This window comes from Liolophura sinensis, chromosome 8 (genome assembly GCF_032854445.1).
Source record: "Liolophura sinensis isolate JHLJ2023 chromosome 8, CUHK_Ljap_v2, whole genome shotgun sequence".
NCBI lineage: Eukaryota > Metazoa > Mollusca > Polyplacophora > Chitonida > Chitonidae > Liolophura > Liolophura sinensis.
In genome coordinates, this window is record NC_088302.1 from 7,675,524 (window position 1) to 7,698,534 (window position 23,011).

Consider the following 23,011-nt stretch of genomic DNA (forward strand, 5'->3'; position numbering starts at 1 on the left):
TACTTTACGCTCCGTTTAGGGTAAATCCGGTTTCAGTTGGTTACCTGTTTTTCGACTGCATAGTATTGCCAAATCTGATGAATCTAACTTTGTAAGAAAAAAATCGATAATTTTTCGATATATTACATGTTTTAAACAGACATTTATCTTTTACCTATTTGCCTTTAGATGATGTAGATGAAATTTTATGCCTTCTCTGAAGGTACAATGTACTTATCAGGCTGCAGATGCTATATATATCTGGAGTACATGTATCCTTGCTGACTTCCACAACCTGCGGATGTGCTTGAGTACGGCGTAAAACACCGTTCAAACAAATAAATAAATACATGTATGACCAACGACTGTTACCGCTGCTCTGTAACAACCATGTATGAGATAAACCAAATGTATCAAATGTATATTTTACAAAATGTATCTATTCACTACGAAAGTACCGTATCTGTTGTCATATTCGACAATAATACAAATTCAGGTATGAACAAGGTACGATAATTTAGAAGCTTCGTCGTTAAAAAATCGTGATTTCCAGCTTGGAGATGTTGTGTTCGCATAATGCATGGGTGCGAGAGAGACTGTCTTAATTGGCATATCAACCAAAGTTTGCTCTGTAAATCTGACGAAATATGACAGTGCAGTTGGACACTTTATCTGTCAACAAATATCTGTTAGAAAAGCAGTCAAGTGTAAACAATAGTTTCTAGATAGCCATGTCCTTAGAGTCCACATAGGTGTGGTTTGGTAGTTAAAAGAAATTGCTGATTATTATACTGTTCTAGTGGAATGACCGCTCTGCTCATCCACTAAGCATTTTTTTCTAATTTCAGTCATACATTGTATGGCATTTTTTCCTATCTGATGTACAACAGATCACAGTTATCTTTAAGTATTATCAGTATTGTTATATTTATATAGTATAAATGCACGACCTAGCTGTGCCTTGGCCAGTCGTAGTCCTACTTGACACTAACTTCGCACCGATATTTTGATGTCACTACAGTGGAGTCCTATATCCTTACATTTAGCCTACTTTTCTTGTAGTTTTCTTAACGAGTTCTGTCGCCTTGCACCTCAGGTACTTATCGTGTGTCCCCTGTGAAAGTACAAACCTACACGATATGTGCACTACAATGTCGGCGGCCTTACCTTCAGTCCTTAGCAGCTTGTCAGTTTTTTTCAGTCTGGAAACTGCTAACATAACTACTAGTATATGAGCAAGTATGAATGTCCTTTCCGTTGGGCCTTGCGAATACAAAATTTATTTGAACAAAGTGAGCCTCAGTGTTGTCAACAAAACTTTCACATGAAAATTTTAAATGACGTTCGCCATCATCGTATAAGTGCAAAAATCTTAGGTTTGTCTTACAACGAGCTCGAATTACTGCTGAAAATCGGTGTGTCATACTGATATATGTCAATCATCTAAAGTTCAATGATTTACTTCTGGTACATCGTTTGCATACGATGTGTTTGTGAGTGAGTGAGTGAGTGAGTGAGTGAGTGAGTGTGTGTGAGTGAGTGAGTATGTATGTATGTACACTTGGGGTTTACAATTTCGCAGTCATATGACCACGAGGAGTTATAAGGTGTGTGTGCATATACTGTGTCTTCTTGTGACAGGAGTCCATGTCTCCAAAGTGCTGCCGCCACTGAAGTATAATGCCGAAGACACCAGACATGACACCCCTTCCAGTCACATAATGCTGACACCCGGCCAACCTATCATGTTTCCTGGCTCTAGTCTGTCGTCAAGCGAAGAAGTAGCAAGTATACCATTTCTAAAGCTCTTGTATCATATACAGCCGTACATCCTCAAGCTTGTGATTAGGTAAACTGCAAATTTTGCACATTTTGGCAAAATTTAATTATTAGCTTACTTGCAAGGTATCTAGATCCGTAGCCAGTGAGACGGAGAAGTGAGGCGTATAAAAACAAGCGGCACGACAAAACAACAAATGTAGGCGAGGCTTCAGGGGCTACCCAGACGCCAGAAGCTCTTTTCGACTAATTAAAGTAAATACAAACAGATATACGGAACCTTTGACTTTAAATATATTGGAAATTTGTGAGCTAAAACCGACTGAGCCCACCTAAGGGTGGAGCTAGAGGCATCCAGAAAATGGCATAAATGATTTCCCATCCAGCAATATGGTAAAAATCTAGGTAAACTCGATATTCTAACGTTCTTTTCGACAGACAACATGCAATTAGGGCTTCGTAAAACATTAGCTCAGTAAATATTATCGCCTTGCTGAATATGACAGTAGCTACCGCATCGGTGTGCGACGAATGCTGCTGTGAGTTCCCAATGAGGAAATGACAAGGTCAGTCCATGAGTTGATTACTGCTGCTTTATTAGAACTGTTATTCGTTGTGTAGGTACACCGTTTGAGCAAATTTGCACGCTCCGCAAAACTATACATCAATCCAGTTCAAAAAGCTCCTTACACTTGAAACACCATGGATCCTCAAAACGTGAAACACCATGGATCCTCAACACCTCGCAACAACACAAGTTCTGAGCTGCCGTGACAACCGAAAGACACTCGATGTCTTTTTCATGGCACCTACGCCACACAACGAGGAAGTCGCAAAGGGCTACAACTCCCTATCTGTATTGACTACAGTAACACCGAAAAATATGCCATAAAAACAGGGCTAATACCGCACTGAGTTTTGCTAGGGCCTGGCGGGTAAGAGGCGAGTAGACATATACGTGCAGATGGTCGTGGGTTTCCCCCGGCTCTGCCCGGTTTCCACCCACCATAATGCTGGCCGCCGTCGTATAAGTGAAATATTCTTCAGTACGGTGTAAAACACCAATCAAATAAATAAATAAATAAATCAAATTTGGGCATAATTGTTGATAGAGAAATATCAGATATTTGATAAGTTTTTTCCCTTGAGTGTAAATCTGTACCAATGGTATAAATATCAAGCATATACCTGTATCTGAATTAATCAAAAACATCCAAAATAAAAATGAACAATTTACTTACGTATTAACTAATGAATATTAAGTTATTCAACAACCTTTCTGTAAAGTTAAAGACATAGCAGGTCACCGATCTTCGCGCGGCATATGAGAAAAAAGATGTCATTGCAGTCTATTTGACTGGGAATGGTAAAAGTCTTGTATATCAGCTTATGCCTTGGGTCAACCCAGCGCCGAGAACACAGTGAGGAACCCAGGATAACTATTGTTATATCCCCTCTGAATGCTGTTATGCAAAATCAAGTGATAACTGTGTAAATATATCTAAATTGCTATGGTTCAGCTTGAGCACGAACGGAGATGGTAATATTACCCACGAACGCCTGTAAATAGCGCACTGTTCAACAGTCCTGTACGTTCGCCATCGCGTGCAGCTGTTCAGTAATCCTCTCGGATCAGGTGACGTAATGCACGAGCAGGTCTTTCGACATCGCGGTTGTAACAAGCATGTCGCCCAAGTCTGTTAGAGATGTAATCTCATCGGCGGCAGTAGGTACATTTCTATTTTAGAATGGAGTTACATTACCCGATTTTGCTAATAACAAAGTTTGCCAGAACATATGTTGACCCTAAGGTTATGATAGTGCGGGGGCATTGACACACCACCCCTCCCCCCCCCCACTCCCCCGCCACCACAACCACCACCCGTTTCCTAAGGCACTGTGCTAGTCAGTGTAGGCGAACTATAGATTGTTTTATTTTCTTATTTGTCGTGTAACACCAAACACCAAGAGCTTTTCGCGGTCAGTTCTGAGAGTGTCTAGGGTGAACCAAAGACCTTTGGCAAATTACTGACAAACCTTTTACCATGATGTGTACCGGTTTCTCTGGTTTCCACGTCTAACCTACCGCCTGCATGAACTCTTCAGCAGTTAGTTGTCAGTAAATGTTTTAGCAGCCGTAAACAGATGATACGTAATAATGTTCCTGTTGCATTGTGTAGTCTGATCCAGCTCCAGGTGATCATGGTAATAAGGAGGTTGTCTAACAAAAACACCTGACCGACCTTCATAGTTACAGTCATCAAGTATCGACCAAGAAATAGGTCATACGTTTTATTTCTGTTCGTCTCAAGCGAGGTGAAAATGGGTCAGACTGCATACATATCTAGCTCATACTTGGCCTGGGCTGCGCTACAGCCTTACGGGTACGGATTAGACATACAGGCTTGTAGCTGTGCAAGTAGATTCGAGCTTGAAGGTAAAGTATGTTGATACAAGTATGCAGGTGTCAGTACTTTGAGTTCCAAATTATTGATAGAAAAACTGCTTCTGAGAAGCTGGGAAGAGTTGTGGAATATTCGTCTGTTTTATTCTCCACATTCCTAACGTGTATCATTACGTTAGGGAAAACGCATTAGGGATATAGCATATGTGTGTACACATTGATCGATTGAAGGCGTGTGAGTAGTCTGTGGGCAGCATTAATGTTTAGTGATGAGCAGCTGTGTGTTGGGAGGTTTGCTGCGATGTGAAGTTACGTGTATACTGTGCGTGACTAAGAATTAGGTCATCCTGCTCTGTTTTGTAGAGTCAGTATGCGGAGTCAGAATCTAGGTCCTATTTCATAATATATAACGTAAATGGAGTCCCCATAAAGTGCAGACCTACATTAAGAGTATAAACACCTTGTCAAGATGGGAAAGCACCTTAGATACCTTATTTCTTACCCAAAATCTTACTGACCGAATAGCCGGAAATGATTCCGCGAAGCAATCCATTGCCATTAACCAATAAGGTCACGTGTTGGAATCCAACTCTCGTTAAATCGTCAGGGGTCTAACGTCATAAGGTTTTGCTATTAATTATCTATAAGCGAGATTTTCCCTTGACTATTGTCCGGTTTCCTCTGCCTACCAACCCGAAATTAATTAATTAATTTAATAAGTATACCATATATTCAGAGTTGTTATCATGTATAGCTTGATGACAAAAAAAACAGCGAAATGGCTGAGATATTGTCAGTGTGGCGTTAAGCCATAATCATTTACTCAAGCTCATAAAGGTTATATTCATTTACTGCTCCGTTTTGCCGCTAAAAGTGCAAACTGACCTTATAAATCGAGAGAGGCGGTTTGCACGCCTGCGGAGCGTGATGACCCAGGAACCTCCCACCAATGCAGTTGTTGTGAGTTCAAGCCCAGCTCATGCTGGCTTCCCCTCCGGCCATCATATTCTTGAGTACCTAGTAAAACACCAATCAAAACAATTAATGGATATAAATAAATTATAAATGGAGAGAAATTGATGTACGTGAGTCATTCTTGCTGGGCTTGAACTCACAACGACCGCATTGGTGGGAGGCTCCTGGGTCATTGCGCCTTGTTGGCGTGCTAACCCCTCGGAGACCCCGCATAAAGAGTAAAACCAGAGCAGCGAATTCAGTGTGATAATTGACAAATGGTCACAGGTAACCAGTGAAATACGGCCTCTTTTCAGTTTATCTCAGTTAGTGTTTTTTTCTGACTATGTATGTAAATGCTTAAATAATGGCAAATTATACGTACCATGGCTTGAGCAGAATTAGGTAAAAATCAGGTAATGCATTGAAGTTAACTGCTATGCATTAACTCCATTAGAAATCAGCGGTCTACAATCTCTCAAAATGAAAGCACTGAACACACATGCGCTTGATTTCCATTTCACCAGGGTAATGTCGATGTACCAGAAAGCAGCGATTGGCGCCCTCGGGGCGGTGGGTACTTCATACGCAGCCTACAAGCTGATGTTTCCGTGGCTAGCTCTAGACTCCAAAGACATTGCCATGAGGGAAAAGTTTATGGAGTTTGTCACAAAAAGCGTGGAAAACAAGTTGTTCATCATTGAGAGGTTTGAGCGTCATGTTACAGAGAACCCAGACAAGTACTTCGTTATTTTCGAAGACAGATTATACACATATCAACAGGTGGACGAGGAGGCCAATAAGATCGCACGAGTTGTAAAGACGTGGAATCTTCAGAAAGGAGACTTGGTGGCCTTGTATATGAGCAATGAGCCAGCATTTGTATGGACATTTCTGGGTGAGTTAATCACGGATAAGTACCTACTTATCAGGACATTTCTGGGTGAATACATCACGGGCAAGTATATGACTGGACACTCCTGGGTGAGTACGTCAAAGACAAAAAGTATATGTCTGGACACATGGGTGAGTACATCACGCACAAGTATGTCAGGACACTTCTTGATGAGTATCTCACGGACAAGTATAGGTCTGGACACCTCTGGATGAGTACGTCACGGACAAAAAGTACATGTCTGGACACATAGGTGAGTACATCACGGACAAGTATATGTTTGGACACTTCTGGATGAGTACGTTACGCACAATTATATGTCTGGACACCTGGGTAAGCACTTCACGGACAAGTATATGTCTGGACACATCTGGGTGTGTACACTGACATGTACCTATGTCGAGACACTTCTGAGTGAGTATATATCTGTATAGACAAGTACATATCTGTTTCGAACAGACATAGGTGTACATATTTTGTTGTGTGCAGTACGAAAGGGAATAAAATATCTAAAATCCTACAGATTTTCTGTGCTGGTCGCATGCTCGAATCTAGCTCCCGCTTGATCTCCTTCGGCCTTTAGGGACGGATAATCTCAAGTTTTGTACGTGCATAAATCTGACCTTAGTCTGTTATGTACAGGTGAAGAGTTCTTGTGCAGCGCACCACTGAGACCACCACCAATCAGATTTTCCCGATTTAATCTTTTTCGGTGATTGCAGTGCGTCGAGATTTGGGTCAGGGTTAAGCTGAGTCATTTCTGAACTAGAACACAATAAGAAGACATAAATTGAACTGTCAGTTGACCAGTATTTTACAGAACTAGATATACGAAGATGGCCATTGCTTTTTTGTCCACTTTGTAACACAAAATTCCAAACATTGTGTCTGTAGGACTGTTATAAGAAGCGGTAATATTCTGTTTTATCTCATTCGCCAATAATTTTGTCTGAGCAACACAGGTAACATTACTTTGTTACACATGCAGTTTATTTATTAAATTTTGCGTGGGAAGTCCTGGCAGCAGCTTGCGGGTGGTCGTGAGTTCCCCCGGGCCGTTCTCAGTTTCCTCCCACCATGATGCTGACCGCCATAATATAAGTCAAATATTCTTGAGCACGGCGTAAAACACTAATCAAACAAATAAATACATGAACAACCATATGTACGTAATAAGTATACATTTAACGCAGACGAAATTTTCGGTATTCAATGTAATAAGAGGGATCAGATCGAAATCAGTTAGTCATATTGGCTTCCTTTCAGTCGGTATAACTAACGAGGTGCGAGTTAGAACCCAGCCTTGGAGGGGATATTTGCTGATTCTTCCTCTCTCACCATTCGTGGTAACAATATGCGTTCCGCGACGCAAGTGAGATTGTTTGCGCAGTTTAAAGTTTTATGATGTTCTCTTGTCTTCCATAAATATGGTGCACAGAGATGTATCTGTACGATACATGTTTTTTTTTTTGGATTTATTTGATTGATGATTTACTCAACAGTATTTGTTTTATGCGGCAACGGCCAATATTAGGGTTGGAGCAATCCGGACAGAGTCTAGGCGAAAGCCACGATGTTGCAGACATTCCTATGCACGTACGATCGGATAAAAATGCCACCAGTAACTTGCTTAACGTCGTTGGTATAGTGCTGTCACTCTGGTTTCCTCACACCGTAAAACTAACCACCACCGTATGAGTGAAACATTATTATTTCTACATGACCCTGTCTTTTCTTCATTTTAGGTTTTCAGAAGTTGGGTATTCCTGTCAGTCTTCTCAATTGCAACTTGACGCACGCGCCCTTGGCTCACTGTATAAATGTGTGCGATGCTAAGGCTGTTGTGTGTAGTGGAGGTATGTCGTGTGGTATCACGGATAAATTCTTGAAAGTTATTTTACAATTTTGATTCCTTTTGATTGATTTGTTCTGAAACCAATTCGTTCGTAGTGGGTTATTATGCACACATTATTAGCTCTTTGGTGACAGTTTTAAAAATGGAGAACGTTTTTCGTCATGTTCTTCTCACTGTACAACAGTTACTCAAGGAGAGTTAAGTATGACATGATTATCATAAAAATGTGTTGTTAACTTAAGGTTACCCTTTGTTTGAGAAAGCTCAGTCAGGTTGCAGTCTGATATGTACATGTCCTATAATAATTCTGTATCAGTGATGACTATACATTTCAATTAACATCACTTCATTTTTTACCTAATGGTGTGTAATTCATGGTGCCAGGGGGTGGGTAATTTGCTACTGCTCAAGCATTTAAACGAGAGGTTAGAATAAAACCGTATGTGAGGTAAATTGATAATAAGCTGTTTTTCACCAGTCGTGTGTGACCATTTACCAAGTATCACACTTTCGTGGATGCTCTGGTTTTACTATCTATGTTGTAGTCTTTTTATATTTACTTAAATGTAATGCAAAGTTTTTCATCTATACATCCTATTTCACTGAATACCGGTAGCTTTTCGAACAATTTGAAATAGCATTTTATCACGTTATCCGTGATAACTCAGACTTCAAACAGCGGATGGAATATACCGAAATCCTTCTACAATATGGTAATATAACATCTGGACCCAGTACCGTGTGCAATTTTCTTATCTGAATTTATTATATAACGGGACATCCTGTCAACACATTCTGCCCTACGATTGGTTGAATTTAGTCCGTCTGTAGGCAGTGGTTGCCACCCTTTGGATCTGTCACACCAAAGACTTCTTCGGCGGCACTTTGGGGGCGTGGACTCGCCCTGTCACAAGTACGCACGGTATATTTACACACATCTGATGACTCCTCGTCGCCATACTAGTGTATGTAAAATGTTTAAGTACAAGATAAAACCTAAGCATACATATGTATCTTTGCATTTGATGAAATACTCTCCTCCACATGAATTTTCACCAATCGGTATTAGACTCTCGCTTTGCCAATAAAGTGGCTGTGTCGTTTACATGTGACAGGCCGAATAGAACGTTACACAGTTTAACGTCAAAAATAATATATCCATTTCCTTAATAATAATATATGTCTAACTGATACGTTAATTCATCTTGATTGTGCCGATGCAGAATTTTGCGGCACCGTCTTAAGGGACAAGACATGACCTGGTTGAAACATATTGCAGTCGAAAGTAGGATACTCAAGCTTTCTAAAAAGTATCATACTGTATTATTTTGATGAGATTTCACAGAATAACATGTGAAACAAAACGACAATTCTGCAAAATGGCTGGTGTTAATCTAGGCAGCTATCTTGAGAATTTTATCCCATCAAAGATCCCATCAGTTGCGCGGCCCAATCTGTGACGTAGCCTTTACCCATTCACGCCATAAAGTGACATATTATAACACAGGACTACTGCATTTTGAGATCTTTTACAACGATTTAGTTACGTGTAGTCAAAGGGCTATTTCACAAAGTGTTGTGAAGCAGGTCTGTATCATTTAAGGACCACCACAGTCGTGGAATCAGTTGATTTATAAGCCGTGTAATATTCAACGACGGTATCACAAATTATGTCAAACAGTAGCGTACCGCCTCGGCCGAAAAGGCATTCATCTTCCCAAGCACATTTTTGTCGTTCATTTTAGCGTTCAATCAGCAGTTTCTAAATAAAAAATATCAGAGTGAGTGCAAATTCATTAGGGATGTGGAACTAAAGTTCATGGGAATGAGAAGATCTCATCCCACCAGACAACGCTTAAAATTAATGACATTTTTTGATACAATTTTTTTTCTCTTAATTCATTACAAATGAAGAATTTAAATTTTGCTCTCTCGTCTTTTTCTCATACTAGGGGTTTTTTTTCTGTTTTCTTTTATAATATACAGTAAATAATTGAAAACGCCGTGCTCAAGCTGAGTTCTTTCTCTGACAGCCGCGATAACAAGGTCAGCAAAATTTGGTCTTAGAAGCCACCGATACAAAACTGAAGCACAAACTCCAGCGACAGTCGAATGCCTAGATTAGCGTCTGTGGTGCTTAGATTTATTTCCATTTGTTTCAGAATTGAGCATGTATCTAATTGTATAACAATCCGATTGTCATTTTTTTAAACGTTTAATAGGGGTCAAAATCACGAGCACAATCCCTCCAGAGGCTACAACCTGAACCAGGAATACTCCGGCCGTGCATCTGTAGCTAAGCTATATAGTACTGTATCAACAGTTCAAGCAGTGGAAGAAATGTTTCTCCAGTATGTCCAATTTCCGAGAAAACTAAAATTATTACTTAGGACTTGATCGCCGAAGTCTACGACTTTTATCGGCCATAGCCTACTGCTTTACGAAAACACCTTCGAGGTTAGAGAGGTAGAGTAACCGTGACGTCACTTTTCTCGTGATAATAGAAAAAAAATCTAAAAAAAAAATATTTAATGCAGGTTTAAGATACTCTGAATGGTAGTCTTTCAGTGGACATGAACATTAGTCAGGTGTTGTTTTTACTTTGAAGGAACCTCTACCTTCAGTATGCGTTAATACTGCTCCTCCAACTCAAACTCTGTGTCGACCATAGAAATAGCCATACCTGTACATGTATGCCATTGTTCTCATTTTCAGACCCAGACTTGGTAAACGCCTTAGGAGAGATCCGGTCGTCTATATCCGGGATTCCAGTTTACGTTCACGGGACAGACAGCAGTTCTCTCCCCTCGTCCTTCACCTCGCTGCCGGAACTTGTGGCCACAGTGCCTGGAGACCAAACACCCAAGGAATGGCGGACACAAATTCAAAACTACGATCCTCTTGCTTACATCTACACATCAGGGACTACAGGTATATGTATATATACGATGTTTATTTCTTTGCTTGCTTGGAATTTAACAGCTGGGTTATTACCTGAATACAGTACCAACATATTAATGTTAAAAACGGTATCCCAAATTAGCGATTTCTTTTTTAATAATAATGACTCCAGCGGAGGCCATCATGTCTTGGCCTCCAAGACAAATTTGTATGGTGTTGAATATTATGAAACTGTATGACTTTTGCGGTAATGTGGATGTCTGACATATCGATGTGTAAAGCCTGCACTGTTTATACATTTCATTAATCAAAGACAGTTTAGGTATTGGGTGTGAGAGTACAGATAGCTGAATGTAGGCCTCAAGCGGAAAGGAAAACACAACAGGTTTCACAATCCACCCACTGAACAGTATATGATTCACAACCTGGTCCTTTACCAACCCTGTCCGCATCCAGGAACATGTGCAAGCAGCTGGACTTGGGCTGGATACTATCACCCCCATACGCATCCAGGAAGATCCACCGTGGTTTTGTCCTGAGCCTCAGGTTGATACCTCGCTCTCCTCCCTGAAGAAATCTTCCACCAACCCTTTAGTATACCATCAGGAGTTTAGTAATATGTGTTCAAAGTATCCATTTTATCACCGCATATTCACTGACGGTTCCAAGAATGATGATGGCGTGGCTTCTGCCGCTGTCCTTGGACCCAGAACCGTTTCAACTCGGTTTCCAAATTCCTGTTCTGTATTTACTGCGGAAGCCAAGGCAATTTTGTGCGCACTTCGGTCCATTCCAGAGCTAGGAGGTAGCAGATTTCTCATCTGCTCTGACTCCCTTTCCTGCCTCCAGGCAATTCGGGCTAGTTCGCCTGTACATCCAGACATTCTGTCTATCAGGGAGATGTTTAAACGACTTAATGAAGATTTTATCATTGTCTTTTGTTGGGTGCCCGGGCATATGGGTATCCCTGGGAATACTGCTGCAGATGAAGCCGCGAAGGCGGCTTTGCATTCCGTTACTACCCAAACTGACGTTCCATATTCGGACTTGCGTTCACTTATTTGCTCCTATATCAAGCGCTTGTTTCAGGCTCAATGGGATGGCCAGACAACCAACAAACTGCATGATATTCGTCAGTTTGTTGGTCCAGCGCCTTCCCTTTCACGGCATCGTCTCCGCTCTTGCATTTTGAGGAGGTGTCGTATCGGTCACACACGTGCTACGCATGGGTATTTGTTAAAAAGAGAAGATGCTCCTCATTGCTTTGCTTGTGATCAACGGTTCACAGTCAATCACATATTGCTTGACTGTGGCGACTTTGCTCCTGTACGAGATTCCTTTTATCACGTGAGCTCTCTTTCAGAACTTTTCAATTCTGTAGAAAGTGATACTATTTTTGACTTTCTCTCTGCCATTGGTATGGCAGGAAAGCTGTAATTTTAAACTACCGTCTGTGTTTGTTATGTGACTTCTGGTGTCCTTTTTGACTGAATAGTAAATGAATTATCCGTAGTAGATCGACTACTTGACGTTTTATTGTCGCGATAAAACTGAAATATTGTTGAAAGCGACGTTAAAACTTTCACTCACTCACTCACTCCTTTGCCAACCCAACCAACTAGGTTTTGCAACCTAGACATTTACCTAGCCAACCAGCTAGGTTTCACAACTTCAGCCTTTCGCCTGCCAGACCAGCTAGGTTTCACAACTTCAGCCTTTAACCTGCCAAACCATCTAGGTTTCACAAGCTGGTCATGTACCCACCCAACTAGCTAGGTTTTACAAGCACAACCTGGGCTTTTAACAACTAGCAAGCTAGGTTTCACAACCTGGACATGTACCTACCCAACTATATTGGTTACACAACCACAATCTGGACCTTTAACAACCCAACCAGCTAGATTTCATAACCTGGCCATGTACCTACCCAAGCAACAAGGTTTCACAAACCTGGGCCTTTGCCCACCCAACCAGTTAGATTTCACCAAAACGGTCTACGCAGTTAACCAGCTAGGTTTTATAACCCTGATCTTTACCTGTCTCACTAGCTACATGTACGCGTCACCACCCCGGTCTACGCACATAACCAGCTAGGTTTCACAACCTCGGTCTTTACCCACTCAAGCGGCTAGGTTTTACAACCTCGGTCTTTACCCACTCAAGCGGCTAGGTTTCCCAACCTTGGCCTTTACCCTGTCAACTGGCTAGGTTTCATGGTATTTACCTAGTCAACAAGCTACGTTTTATAGCCTCTACCTGGACCACCAGCTAGGTTTCCTAGCCTTTACCGCCTAACTAGCTATATTTTACAACCTCGACCCTTACCTGCCCAACTAGCTAGGTTTCACAAACTTGACCTTCATCCACTCAACCAGCTAAGGGTTTCACAACTTCGGCTTGTATCCACTCAACCAGCTAGGTCTCACCTAGGCCTTTACCCACCCAACCAGCTTAGTTACATAAACTTGGTCGTTACCCGCCTTACTAGCCAGGTTTCCTGGCCTTTACCAACCTATCCAGCTAGGTATCTCAACCTCTGTCCTTACCCAACCAACCGGCTGGAATTCAGCAAGCAAACTGAGCGTATTAGGCCATAAAAGTATGCTGCATATCGAAGTGTTACATTTACTCTTCAGTCAGAACTGCTTTTCGGAATGCCTTTCACCTCGCATTTTACTAAGTACACGGGTTGTTTATGTCATCCCTCCGGCATCGGCTTCAGCTTCCAATAACAGGGTTAGAGGTGGTATCATTAAGTGCTGCATGTATTGATCTTAGGTTTTGCATACATGTAGAGTATAATAACACGAAGAGGGCGTTCCATTGTTGATTCGTTTTGTGTATATTAATTACCGTAAATTACGGTAAATTCACGACTTAGTGTGTTGTGTATTAGAAGCAATGTTAAACAATATGTTAGGCTAGGCTGGTATCTGAAGAAGTGCTGCATGTACTGACCTGAAGTTTTACATGTATACAAATCACAGTGACATGAGTGGGATGTTCTGTCGTACGAAGGAGCTGTTCCATCGTTGATGCCCTGTTAACATATTAAATGCGGTAAATTATAAATTCAGTACCTTCACGTTTCTGTTTTTGCTTTAGAATCCACATAAGGGTTAATGTTCGAGTGAATGTATAAAGCTGGAGTATTGTATTCATGTGTCTCCTACACTAAGACGAGCTCTTTGGTAGTCTTGCCATGAAATCGAAGTTTCTCCAAATCATCTTTTTGTCATCGTTTTCGCTGTTATCTCATCCAATGGCAGGCCTGCCGAAACCTGCTCTGCTAACTCAACTGAAGGGTATCGTCATGGGCGAACTTCTGAGGGCGCAGGTGAACCTGTCGGATGAAGACATCATGTATACCTGTCTGCCCCTCTACCACTCCACAGGATTCTACGTGGGTTTATTTAACGTTATAGCTAGAGGTGAGCTATCAAGTAGAGTTTGTGAAAAGAACGATCATATCGCTTGACGATCAATATATGGTGAGATTTTTCTCTCCAGTGTCAGTGTAATGTGACTGGATGGAGTATCATTCTCGGTGTCAGGGTAATGTGACGGTGGTGTCATACGCGGTGTCAGTACAGTGTGACGGGGTAGGTGTGATACCCAATGTCTGTACAATGGACCAGGTGAGATAACAATCTGGTGTTATAATGTGCCTGGGTGGGGTGTCATAATTTGTGTTAATACTGTGTGACTGGGTGAAATGTCATATCAGGTGTTAGTATAACGTCACCAGATGGGATGTTATATTTGGTATCAGTATAACGTGACTGAGTGGCATATCCTGTTTAGTGTTAGTATAATGTGAATATTGCTGGATGTCATGTCTGGTGTCAGTAGAATGTGACTGATGTGGTGTCTTAGCAGGTGTCAGTAGAATGTGACTGATGGGGTGTCTTAGCAGTGTCAGTAGAATGTGACTGATGGGATGTCTTAGCAGGTGTCAGTAGAATGTGACTGATGGGGTGCCTTAGCAGGTGTCAGTAGAATGTGACTGATGGGGTGTCTTAGCAGGTGTCAGTAGAGTGTGACTGATGGGGTGTCATAGCACAATGCTGGGAAGAATCACACCCGGGCGAAAACACCCAGGCGAAATGCTGGTGTATTTTAGCTGTAGGTGAGGATGTAAAGAGAATCCAAGGTAAAATATATTGTTCTCGGAGGATTCCACATAATTTGAAATCTCAGAAGGATGCTAACATTTACCGAGTTTCGCAGATTGGTGGTATTTAGGCCTATGCACCTTAGGATCCCCTAAATATGTTTTGAGTTTAGCCCTTATTTTTAAGTCAGAGAACCTATTAATTTTATCTCAGTCAGTTAACGCTCTTCCTGTATAATAGTGTAAAATATGCACATAAATAAATGATAATCCCAGACAGGTATGTCATACAGTTGGGAGTTTCTGACAGTTCTAGCACTCTCAAGATTTTCTTACGTTTCCAGGGGCGACCGTCGTTCTCAGTCGGAAGTTTTCCTCGTCTCACTTCTGGGAGGATTGTCGTAAACATAAAGTCACCGGTTTCCAGTACATTGGGGAGTTGTGTCGGTTTCTACTTCTCAGACCGCCAGTGAGTATATCCTTGTTCGAAACATAGGAGCTAGAACTTATAAAACATTTTTTTTCTTTGAGCTAATGTAAATTTTTCTACATCTCATTTCCTTGTTCTAAGCAAATGTCATTGTTCATTCAAATAAAAAAGGTGGTTTGACAGATACCTGGCGATGGTCAGTGGTTTACTGTGAGCACTCCGGAAAAAATTCTCGAGCACTGCCTTATGAATTAGTCATTCAGAGAACAATTTTTTCCACAGTTTGTAGGAGGCCTTCGTGTTTTTCGACATTCAAGAATATAGGTAGTACAGACTGATCAAAAGCGGTTTGTTTAAGTGAGGCTCTCGCCATTGTTCTCATCTAAAACATTGCACCCATCTAAATCATTTTTATCCTCTAGAACAGTTCTCTCATCGAAATGATTTTATCTTCTAAAGCATTCTTCTCGTCTAAATGATTGTTCTCGTCTAAAGCATTGTTTTCATCTAAAGCGTTGTTCTCGTCTAAATCATTCTTCTCGCCAAGAATATGTTTCCTTAAGATCGATCCAAGATCCGTAAGATGACGGGCTCGAATTCAACTGTCGAAGCTTAGACTGCAGTTTGTTTGTATGGTGCATGTACCTAACGAAGGATTGGGTTTCCTTCATTTATGAATTCGCCAATTGTCGCAACAACTCATACGCTTCAAACACCACTGAGATAAATAAATTACCTTTTTCGCCGTGGTTTAGGTTATCCATAAATATTAATTTTTTCAGCATCCGAAAGACGGTGAGCACTGTATCCGATTTGCCTACGGGAACGGCCTTCGAGAGGATATATGGGAAGAATTCCAGACCAGATTTAAAATTCCACATATTTTTGAATTTTTTGCTGCGACAGATGGTCCGAGCGGTTTCGTTAATCTTCACAACAAAAAAGGAGCTATAGGACGATTATCTCCATATGTGGTAAATACTGTATTGGTGTTCCTCCTCCTGACGGCTTCATGCGTCATAAACGCTAATCAAATCAAATGAATGCATACTTTCATTTGTGACACAGTCATAAATATCGAAATAACCCCCCCCCCCCCCCCCCCCCCCCACCTGCTGCACGATATTCGAGCCATCGCCTTGTCAGAGGTTGGTCAGGTGTCTTATGGTGGGAATCAGCAATAGCCTTCAGATTCGCACTTTTGCTCGCGCCAACATACCTGACTAGCACGGCAGCGAAAACATTATCTAAATAGCAAATACAAAACTCTGCTTCACGGACTCATAAATCCAAAACCAGCTTTTGTTTACGTTAGCAAATTATGTACCTGTAAGGCGAGTAGACAGTTCTGTTACATGTATATATACACGCAGCTTCTTCCTTTACTTTATAGCACCAACATGTGAAACCTTGACAAATTATCGGTCGGCCGATTCAGCCCGTCATTTTCAGTTTCGTTTTCAAATCGTTCCTTGCTGTTTTTACCCTATTTCTTCTAAAATTTGGGACACTGGTCTGAGTTTCTTTTTACTCACATGGTTAGACCATCTAATGAACAACATACTCATATTACTTTTCCAAAAGGCTGGTAAAGAAATGCAATATTCTGCTTTCAACACTACTAATATCTGTCCCAAATTTTAGAAGAATTAGGGTAGTCCGTTTTTTCTAACGGTAATTCAAAGTACACTGTCCTAAATGACGGGTCATCGGGTTGTTATTGAAGACTAAGGCGGGAATTTAAAATTTTATGGCCTTTATCACATGACAAGTGAGAAAATAAAAAAGTTCCGGGACTTTCCTCCAGCTTCTTTGCAAACCATGATAACAGAACAGCGTATAGTACATGGTTTCTTTTTTTGTCCATCAGGCCTGGCGGGATAACTTCTCGCGGATCCTGGTTAAGTTTGATCTGGCCACGGCGGAACCAATCAGGGACAAAAACGGCAGATGCATCCGAGTAAAGACGGGTGAGTCTAACATAGATAGTTTATAGTGGAACCCTGATTAGTGTAAATCCGAAACACAGAAGTTTCGTGTAGGCCTATACTTGACATTTATAGAAACATTTGCATGTGCAGTACCAAAAACAATCTTCAACTACAACTGTGGCGACGCAAGGGCAAATTCCTTCCACAAATTATTTAATGAATTAAACCACGTGTCATTAATAATAATCCAGTCGTGATTCCATGATATAAAAACGACGGCTCGACTCTAGTTTCGATCCCAGTAAGCATTCGATCATATTACTGTATAATCCAGTCGTGATTCCATGGAATAAAAACGACGGCTCGACTCTAGTTTCGATCCCAGTTAGCATTCGATCATATTACTGTATAATCCAGTCGTGATTCCGTGATATAAAAACGACAGCTCGGCTCTAGCTTCGATCCCAGTAAGCATTCGATCATATTACTGTATAATCCAGTCGTGATTCCATGATATAAAAACGACGGCTCGGCTCTAGCCTCGATCCCAATAAAAATTCGATCATATTACTGTATAATCCAGTCGTGATTCCATGATATAAAAACGACGGTTCGGCTCTAGTCTCGATCCCAGTAAGCATTCGATCATATTACTGTATAATCCAGTCGTGATTCCATGATATAAAAACGACGGTTCGGCTCTAGTCTCGATCCCAGTAAGCATTCGATCATATTACTGTATAATCCAGTCGTTTATTCCATGGTATAAAAACGACGGCTCGGCTCTAGTCTCGATCCCAGTAAGCATTTGATCATATTACTGTATAATCCAGTCGTGATCCCATGACATAAAAACGACGACTCGGCTCTAGCCTCGATCCCAGTAAGCATTCGATCATATTACTGTATAATCCAGTCGTGATTCCATGATATAAAAACGACGGCTCGGCTCTAGCTTCGATCCCAGTAAGCAGAAAAGCTTTCTACTTCCAGCTCGACTCGAAACAATGTACTTTCTCGGGATTGTCTGATTGTCATTATAAGCTTGTGGTTGTAAATGTGTATGCTTGTGAGCTTATGGCTACGAGCTGGTGATTGTGAGCTTATACTTGTGAGCTTGCTATTTTGAGGGAAAACCTGTGGGATTGTTATGGTGGACCTATGCTTGTGAGCTTACGGTTACAAGCTCGTGATTGTGAACCTATGCTTTTGAGCTTATGGTTACGAGCTGGTGATTGTAAGCTTATGCTTGTGATCGCGTGATTTTGCACTTAAAATTGTGAGCTTATGGTTGTGAGTTTATGGTTACGAGCTGGTATCCAGCTCTCTCTGTTTCAACTGCGTCAGGAGGTTCTCCAGGTACCTGGCGAAGATCGGTTCCTTAGCCTACCCTGGGAACTCCAGTTTTCTTCAACCATAGACCCTATACCTAGCCGCCGTCATACAGATGACAAAAGCGTTAAACCAGGGATTGAGACGTCTATCTTAATCCCACTTTAAATAGCAGTCATGTAAATAAAATAAATACATACTGTACTATTCTCATCTCTAGTGACCATTAACCTACTTATACTTAGGAGAGCGGGTGGCATCAAGGCAAACAGGCTACTGAATGGGGTTATGGCACGTGGCTACTAACATCTGTAAACCTTTATATATCTGATGTATACCTAAGGTGTTGTTAGATGCCTTCGGCTTCCATATAACTAGGCGTTAAGCCATAATCATTCATTCATTCCATATAACTATACATGTATCTCCAAAACTACTCAGCCAAACTATATGAAGCTTTCTAAGTTAACTAATGGTGGCCTTCAGTGCGCGCTTGAAATGTTCTCATCGACGGTTAGCATGAGAGCATCAGGCGGCCAGTAGTGTTGCAGAGTTATTTATTTGATGATTGTATGCATTTAAACGACTAAAAACAAGGATGAAATAAATGCCGTAGATATGGCTTGTGGCTATAGCCTTACATGACATTCTTGTATATGTTAAGCGCTTGTATTGAAATATGAATATTGTCGCTTTATCTAATTGTGTTTTATGTAATTTGTGCAGTGAGATGCCCCTTCATGTCTCTTTTATGACACTATCTATATGTACACATCTGGGGTAAGCTTTACGACTTGGAAGCATTTAACTGTGCTTGATGTTCAGTATAAGGTCGACAAAGCTCGGTGGTCGTATACTGTGATTATGGTGTCATGTTCTTTCTTAGTGAGGCAGCACCTTTAAGTTCAGTACACAACGGGTGTGATAGTTTCAATGTGAAGTTGAAAACAATGATAAACCACAAGCAACCCAGGAGCCTCCCACCAATGCCGTCGTTGTGAGTTCAAATCCAGCTCATGCTTGCTTCCTCTCCGGTAGTGATGGTTGTGGGTTTTTTTCGTGGCTGTTCCCGGCCGTATAAGTGAAGTACAGGGGAAGTGAAATATTCTTGAGTATGACCTAAAACCCCAATCAAAGAAATAAATAAAAATAAACCTTAAGCAAGGCAACCACCAAACAAACCAAATCTCTCCACATCTTTTCTCTTGGCTTTTCACTGAAGGTGAACCAGGCCTGCTGCTTACGGCCTTCCCGCCCTACATTAAGCCGGATGATATTTACCTGGGAGACAAGAAGCAGGTGGAGAAGAAGCTGGTCCGTGACGTCATGGTTAAGGGAGACATTTACTTTAACTATGGTGACATTCTCTACCAGGATAAAGATTACTTCGTCTACTTCACTGACCGGATAGGGGACACGTTCAGGTCAGTCAGGCATGTCAGAGTGGGTCTGAGCCGTGAATGTCCATGGCTTTTCTTAGCGGTTACTGGGCAAAAATATACCTGATAAAGGTCACCTAGGTACATCTTCACTACTAAAGACATGTTCCTCATACCTCAAAACTAGTTTCCAGAAGGTCTATTCTATTTACCTCACATCCTTTACAGAAGACCTGTTGCCCTTTCCATACTTTAAGACCTATTCCTCTTACATAATATACATATACGGTTTCCAGAAGACATATTCTCTTATATCGTCGGTGATTTCTACAAGACATATTACCTTACTCTATACCGTTTACAGAATAACTAATTTCTTACGCCATATAACGTTTCCGGAATACTTTTTCGTTTTACTAAAGGAAGTGTGCAAGTGTGTCGCCTTAAACCCCTCCTCAAGCGAGTTCTCAGTGTCTAATTCATGATTTGTCAAAATGCGTTCCCCTGCATCTACAAACACATTAATGACTGTGATCATATTTGAATACTGTAAGTTGTTATGTCTGAATGCACTGAAACGGTATTTTCGTTTACATTTTAACAGATGGAAGGGTGAGAATGTGTCCACATTAGAAGTCGCTAATGTTTTGTCCACGCTGGATTTTGTACTGGATGCCAATGTATACGGCGTGACGGTGCCAGGTATGGAAAAACAAAACTCATTAAATTTATGCAATTTATTACACATTATCTTGTCAGCACAAACGATGAGTACCAATTTTGAATATTTTGCCTTTCAAACGACAAAGGATAATACGACGTAAGGAAGATGTTTTACGTTAGTATATGCCTTGTGTGCATTTAACCCCACAAACTCCCTCAATGGAGTGAGTGCGAGTGAGTGCTTGGGGTTTAACGTCGTACTCAACAATTTTTCAGTCATATGACGATAAAGGAATCCTTAGGGTGCATGTACGTGTAATGTGCCTCCTTGTAGCAGGACGGATTTCCACCGCTCTTTTATCTAGTGCTGCTTCACTGAGACGACTTACCGAAGGCAAGTAAGCCGCCCCGCCCGAGCCATTATACTGATACGGGTCAACCAGTCGTTGCACTATCCCCTTCATGCTGAACGCCAAGCGAGGAAGTGACAACTTCCTTTTTTAAAGTCTTAGCTGTGACTCGATCAAGGATTGATCCTGGATCTACCGGTCCCGAAGCGGACCACTCAATGGAAAGAATAATTCAAAACTATATCACGAAGTACATCTGTTTATTTTTATGTAACAAACTACATTTCTTTATGTTTATATTTCAAACTACATCTGTTTTATTTTTATATTAAAACTACATCTGCTTATTTTTTTCCAATTTTCCCCACACTTCTTGTTAGTTCACAGTGTTATGTGTACTGTTGAACATGAACGAGGTATCACAACATTATTTTATTGATCATGATTTCTGACACAATATAGATTGTCCATAATGTCTGCCGTAGAACGAATCCGTTTAACTAGAGGTACGTTTAACTCATTAAAGGTAAAATAGAAAAGTAAATAAAGGCCAGAGTCCTGTCAGATCAAGTTTGTTGTTATCTTTACAGTGAATTTTGTTGTTTTTTTTTTTTTTTTTTTTTGTTTTTTGTTGTTGTTTCCTTTCCCTTAAACCATATGAGCAATGTCCGGCTTGTCTTGGCGCTACATACAGACAGATACATTGCAATGTACGCTTTCTGAATACAGGCAAATGCTAGCAGTGGTAAATTTATTTTTTTATTTCATTTTTAACGCCATTTTAAGGACTCTTTTAATCATACACGTAAGATGGTGATCAGTTATAAGGGTAGGAAACGGAAGTGCACTACCTAAACCACCGACCTTTAAAAAGTTACTAACGGACTTTTCCAGGTGTGATATAAAAACAATATTAGTGGAATACAGGTGTTTTTCATCGCACGTAAGGTTGATCAAAGTGTCACGCGAGCGCCGCTGACCCTTTATTGTCCTCAGAGCCCCATTAACAATGAGATCGGACAATCTGGAAATTCGTTGTACCTATATAGTGATGAAATGTAAAGCTACAGGCCGACTGTTATTGTATTTCTATCATTTCTCCAATAGGTCATGATGGTAGGGCTGGTATGGCCTGTGTTGTGCTGAAAGACAGAAGTGCCGAATTGAAAGATGACTTACGCAAAGCTATTTACCGCCATTGTGTAGACAACTTACCGAAATATGCCAGGCCCCTTTTCCTGAGAATACAAACGGATATGCTGTTGACTTCAACGCACAAACAGAAGAAAGTAGAGCTTGTAAAGGAAGGATTTGACATAAACAAGATTCCACACAGTTTGTATGTCATAGACAACACTGCCCAGACGTACGTTCCACTAACCGAACCATTGTTTCTCAGACTGATGGCGGGAAATTCGAAACTGTAATCTTTCTATGCCATTATAGGTATATCCGACAGTCTTGCTCATCTATCAAACAGAACCCTAGACAAGATTTTAAGACTTTTGCCCTGGGCTTGTAAATTTGAAATTACCCAGAATCATCAAGAGTATGACTTACATTATGCATCGCACCTTGCACCTGTTTCACACAGCGATTTCAGGCTAAAGTCTGAAATGTCTTCATTAGACAGACCCCTTGATGCAAAGTGGACATCAAAAATGAACAAATCATACCTGATCAGTTCTCCCACGCCAAGCCCTTTAGTGGGGTTTATATTTTTGGTATGTATGTGTATTAATAACCAAGGAAAATATGATGAAGGTCTATGTGATTTGTGTAACCCTGTAACATGGAATCATATTTGTATTTCTTAGGTGATATCCTTCCTTTAGAATATGTGTGAGATTACCTATTAAATGAAATATTTATTTTCTATTTTCTCGTTTGGTGTCTCGTTTTCCTTTAGTCTCTCCGATCAAACATAACTAGGTCTCCCGGACCACACATAACTAGGTTTTTCCAACCACATCTAACCAGGTTTCCCCGACCACACATAACTAGCTCTCTCCGACCACACACAACTAGATCTCTCTCCAACAACA

The 23,011-nt window shown here is 40.9% G+C and overlaps 1 protein-coding gene across 1 annotated transcript; it reads left to right on the top strand.

Annotated features, from left to right (window-relative positions):
* Positions 1-4,133: 4,133 nt before the first annotated feature.
* LOC135472236 (long-chain fatty acid transport protein 2-like) lies at positions 4,134-22,400 on the top strand. The gene is made up of 11 exons (XM_064751636.1): positions 4,134-4,195; positions 5,644-6,014; positions 7,757-7,867; positions 10,582-10,797; positions 14,037-14,198; positions 15,226-15,350; positions 16,094-16,285; positions 17,182-17,281; positions 19,797-19,998; positions 20,558-20,655; positions 22,074-22,400. Exons 2-11 carry the CDS (start codon positions 5,648-5,650, stop codon positions 22,391-22,393), a joined length of 1,893 nt encoding a protein of 630 aa, XP_064607706.1. The 5' UTR covers positions 4,134-4,195; positions 5,644-5,647; the 3' UTR covers positions 22,394-22,400.
* Positions 22,401-23,011: the final 611 nt, after the last annotated feature.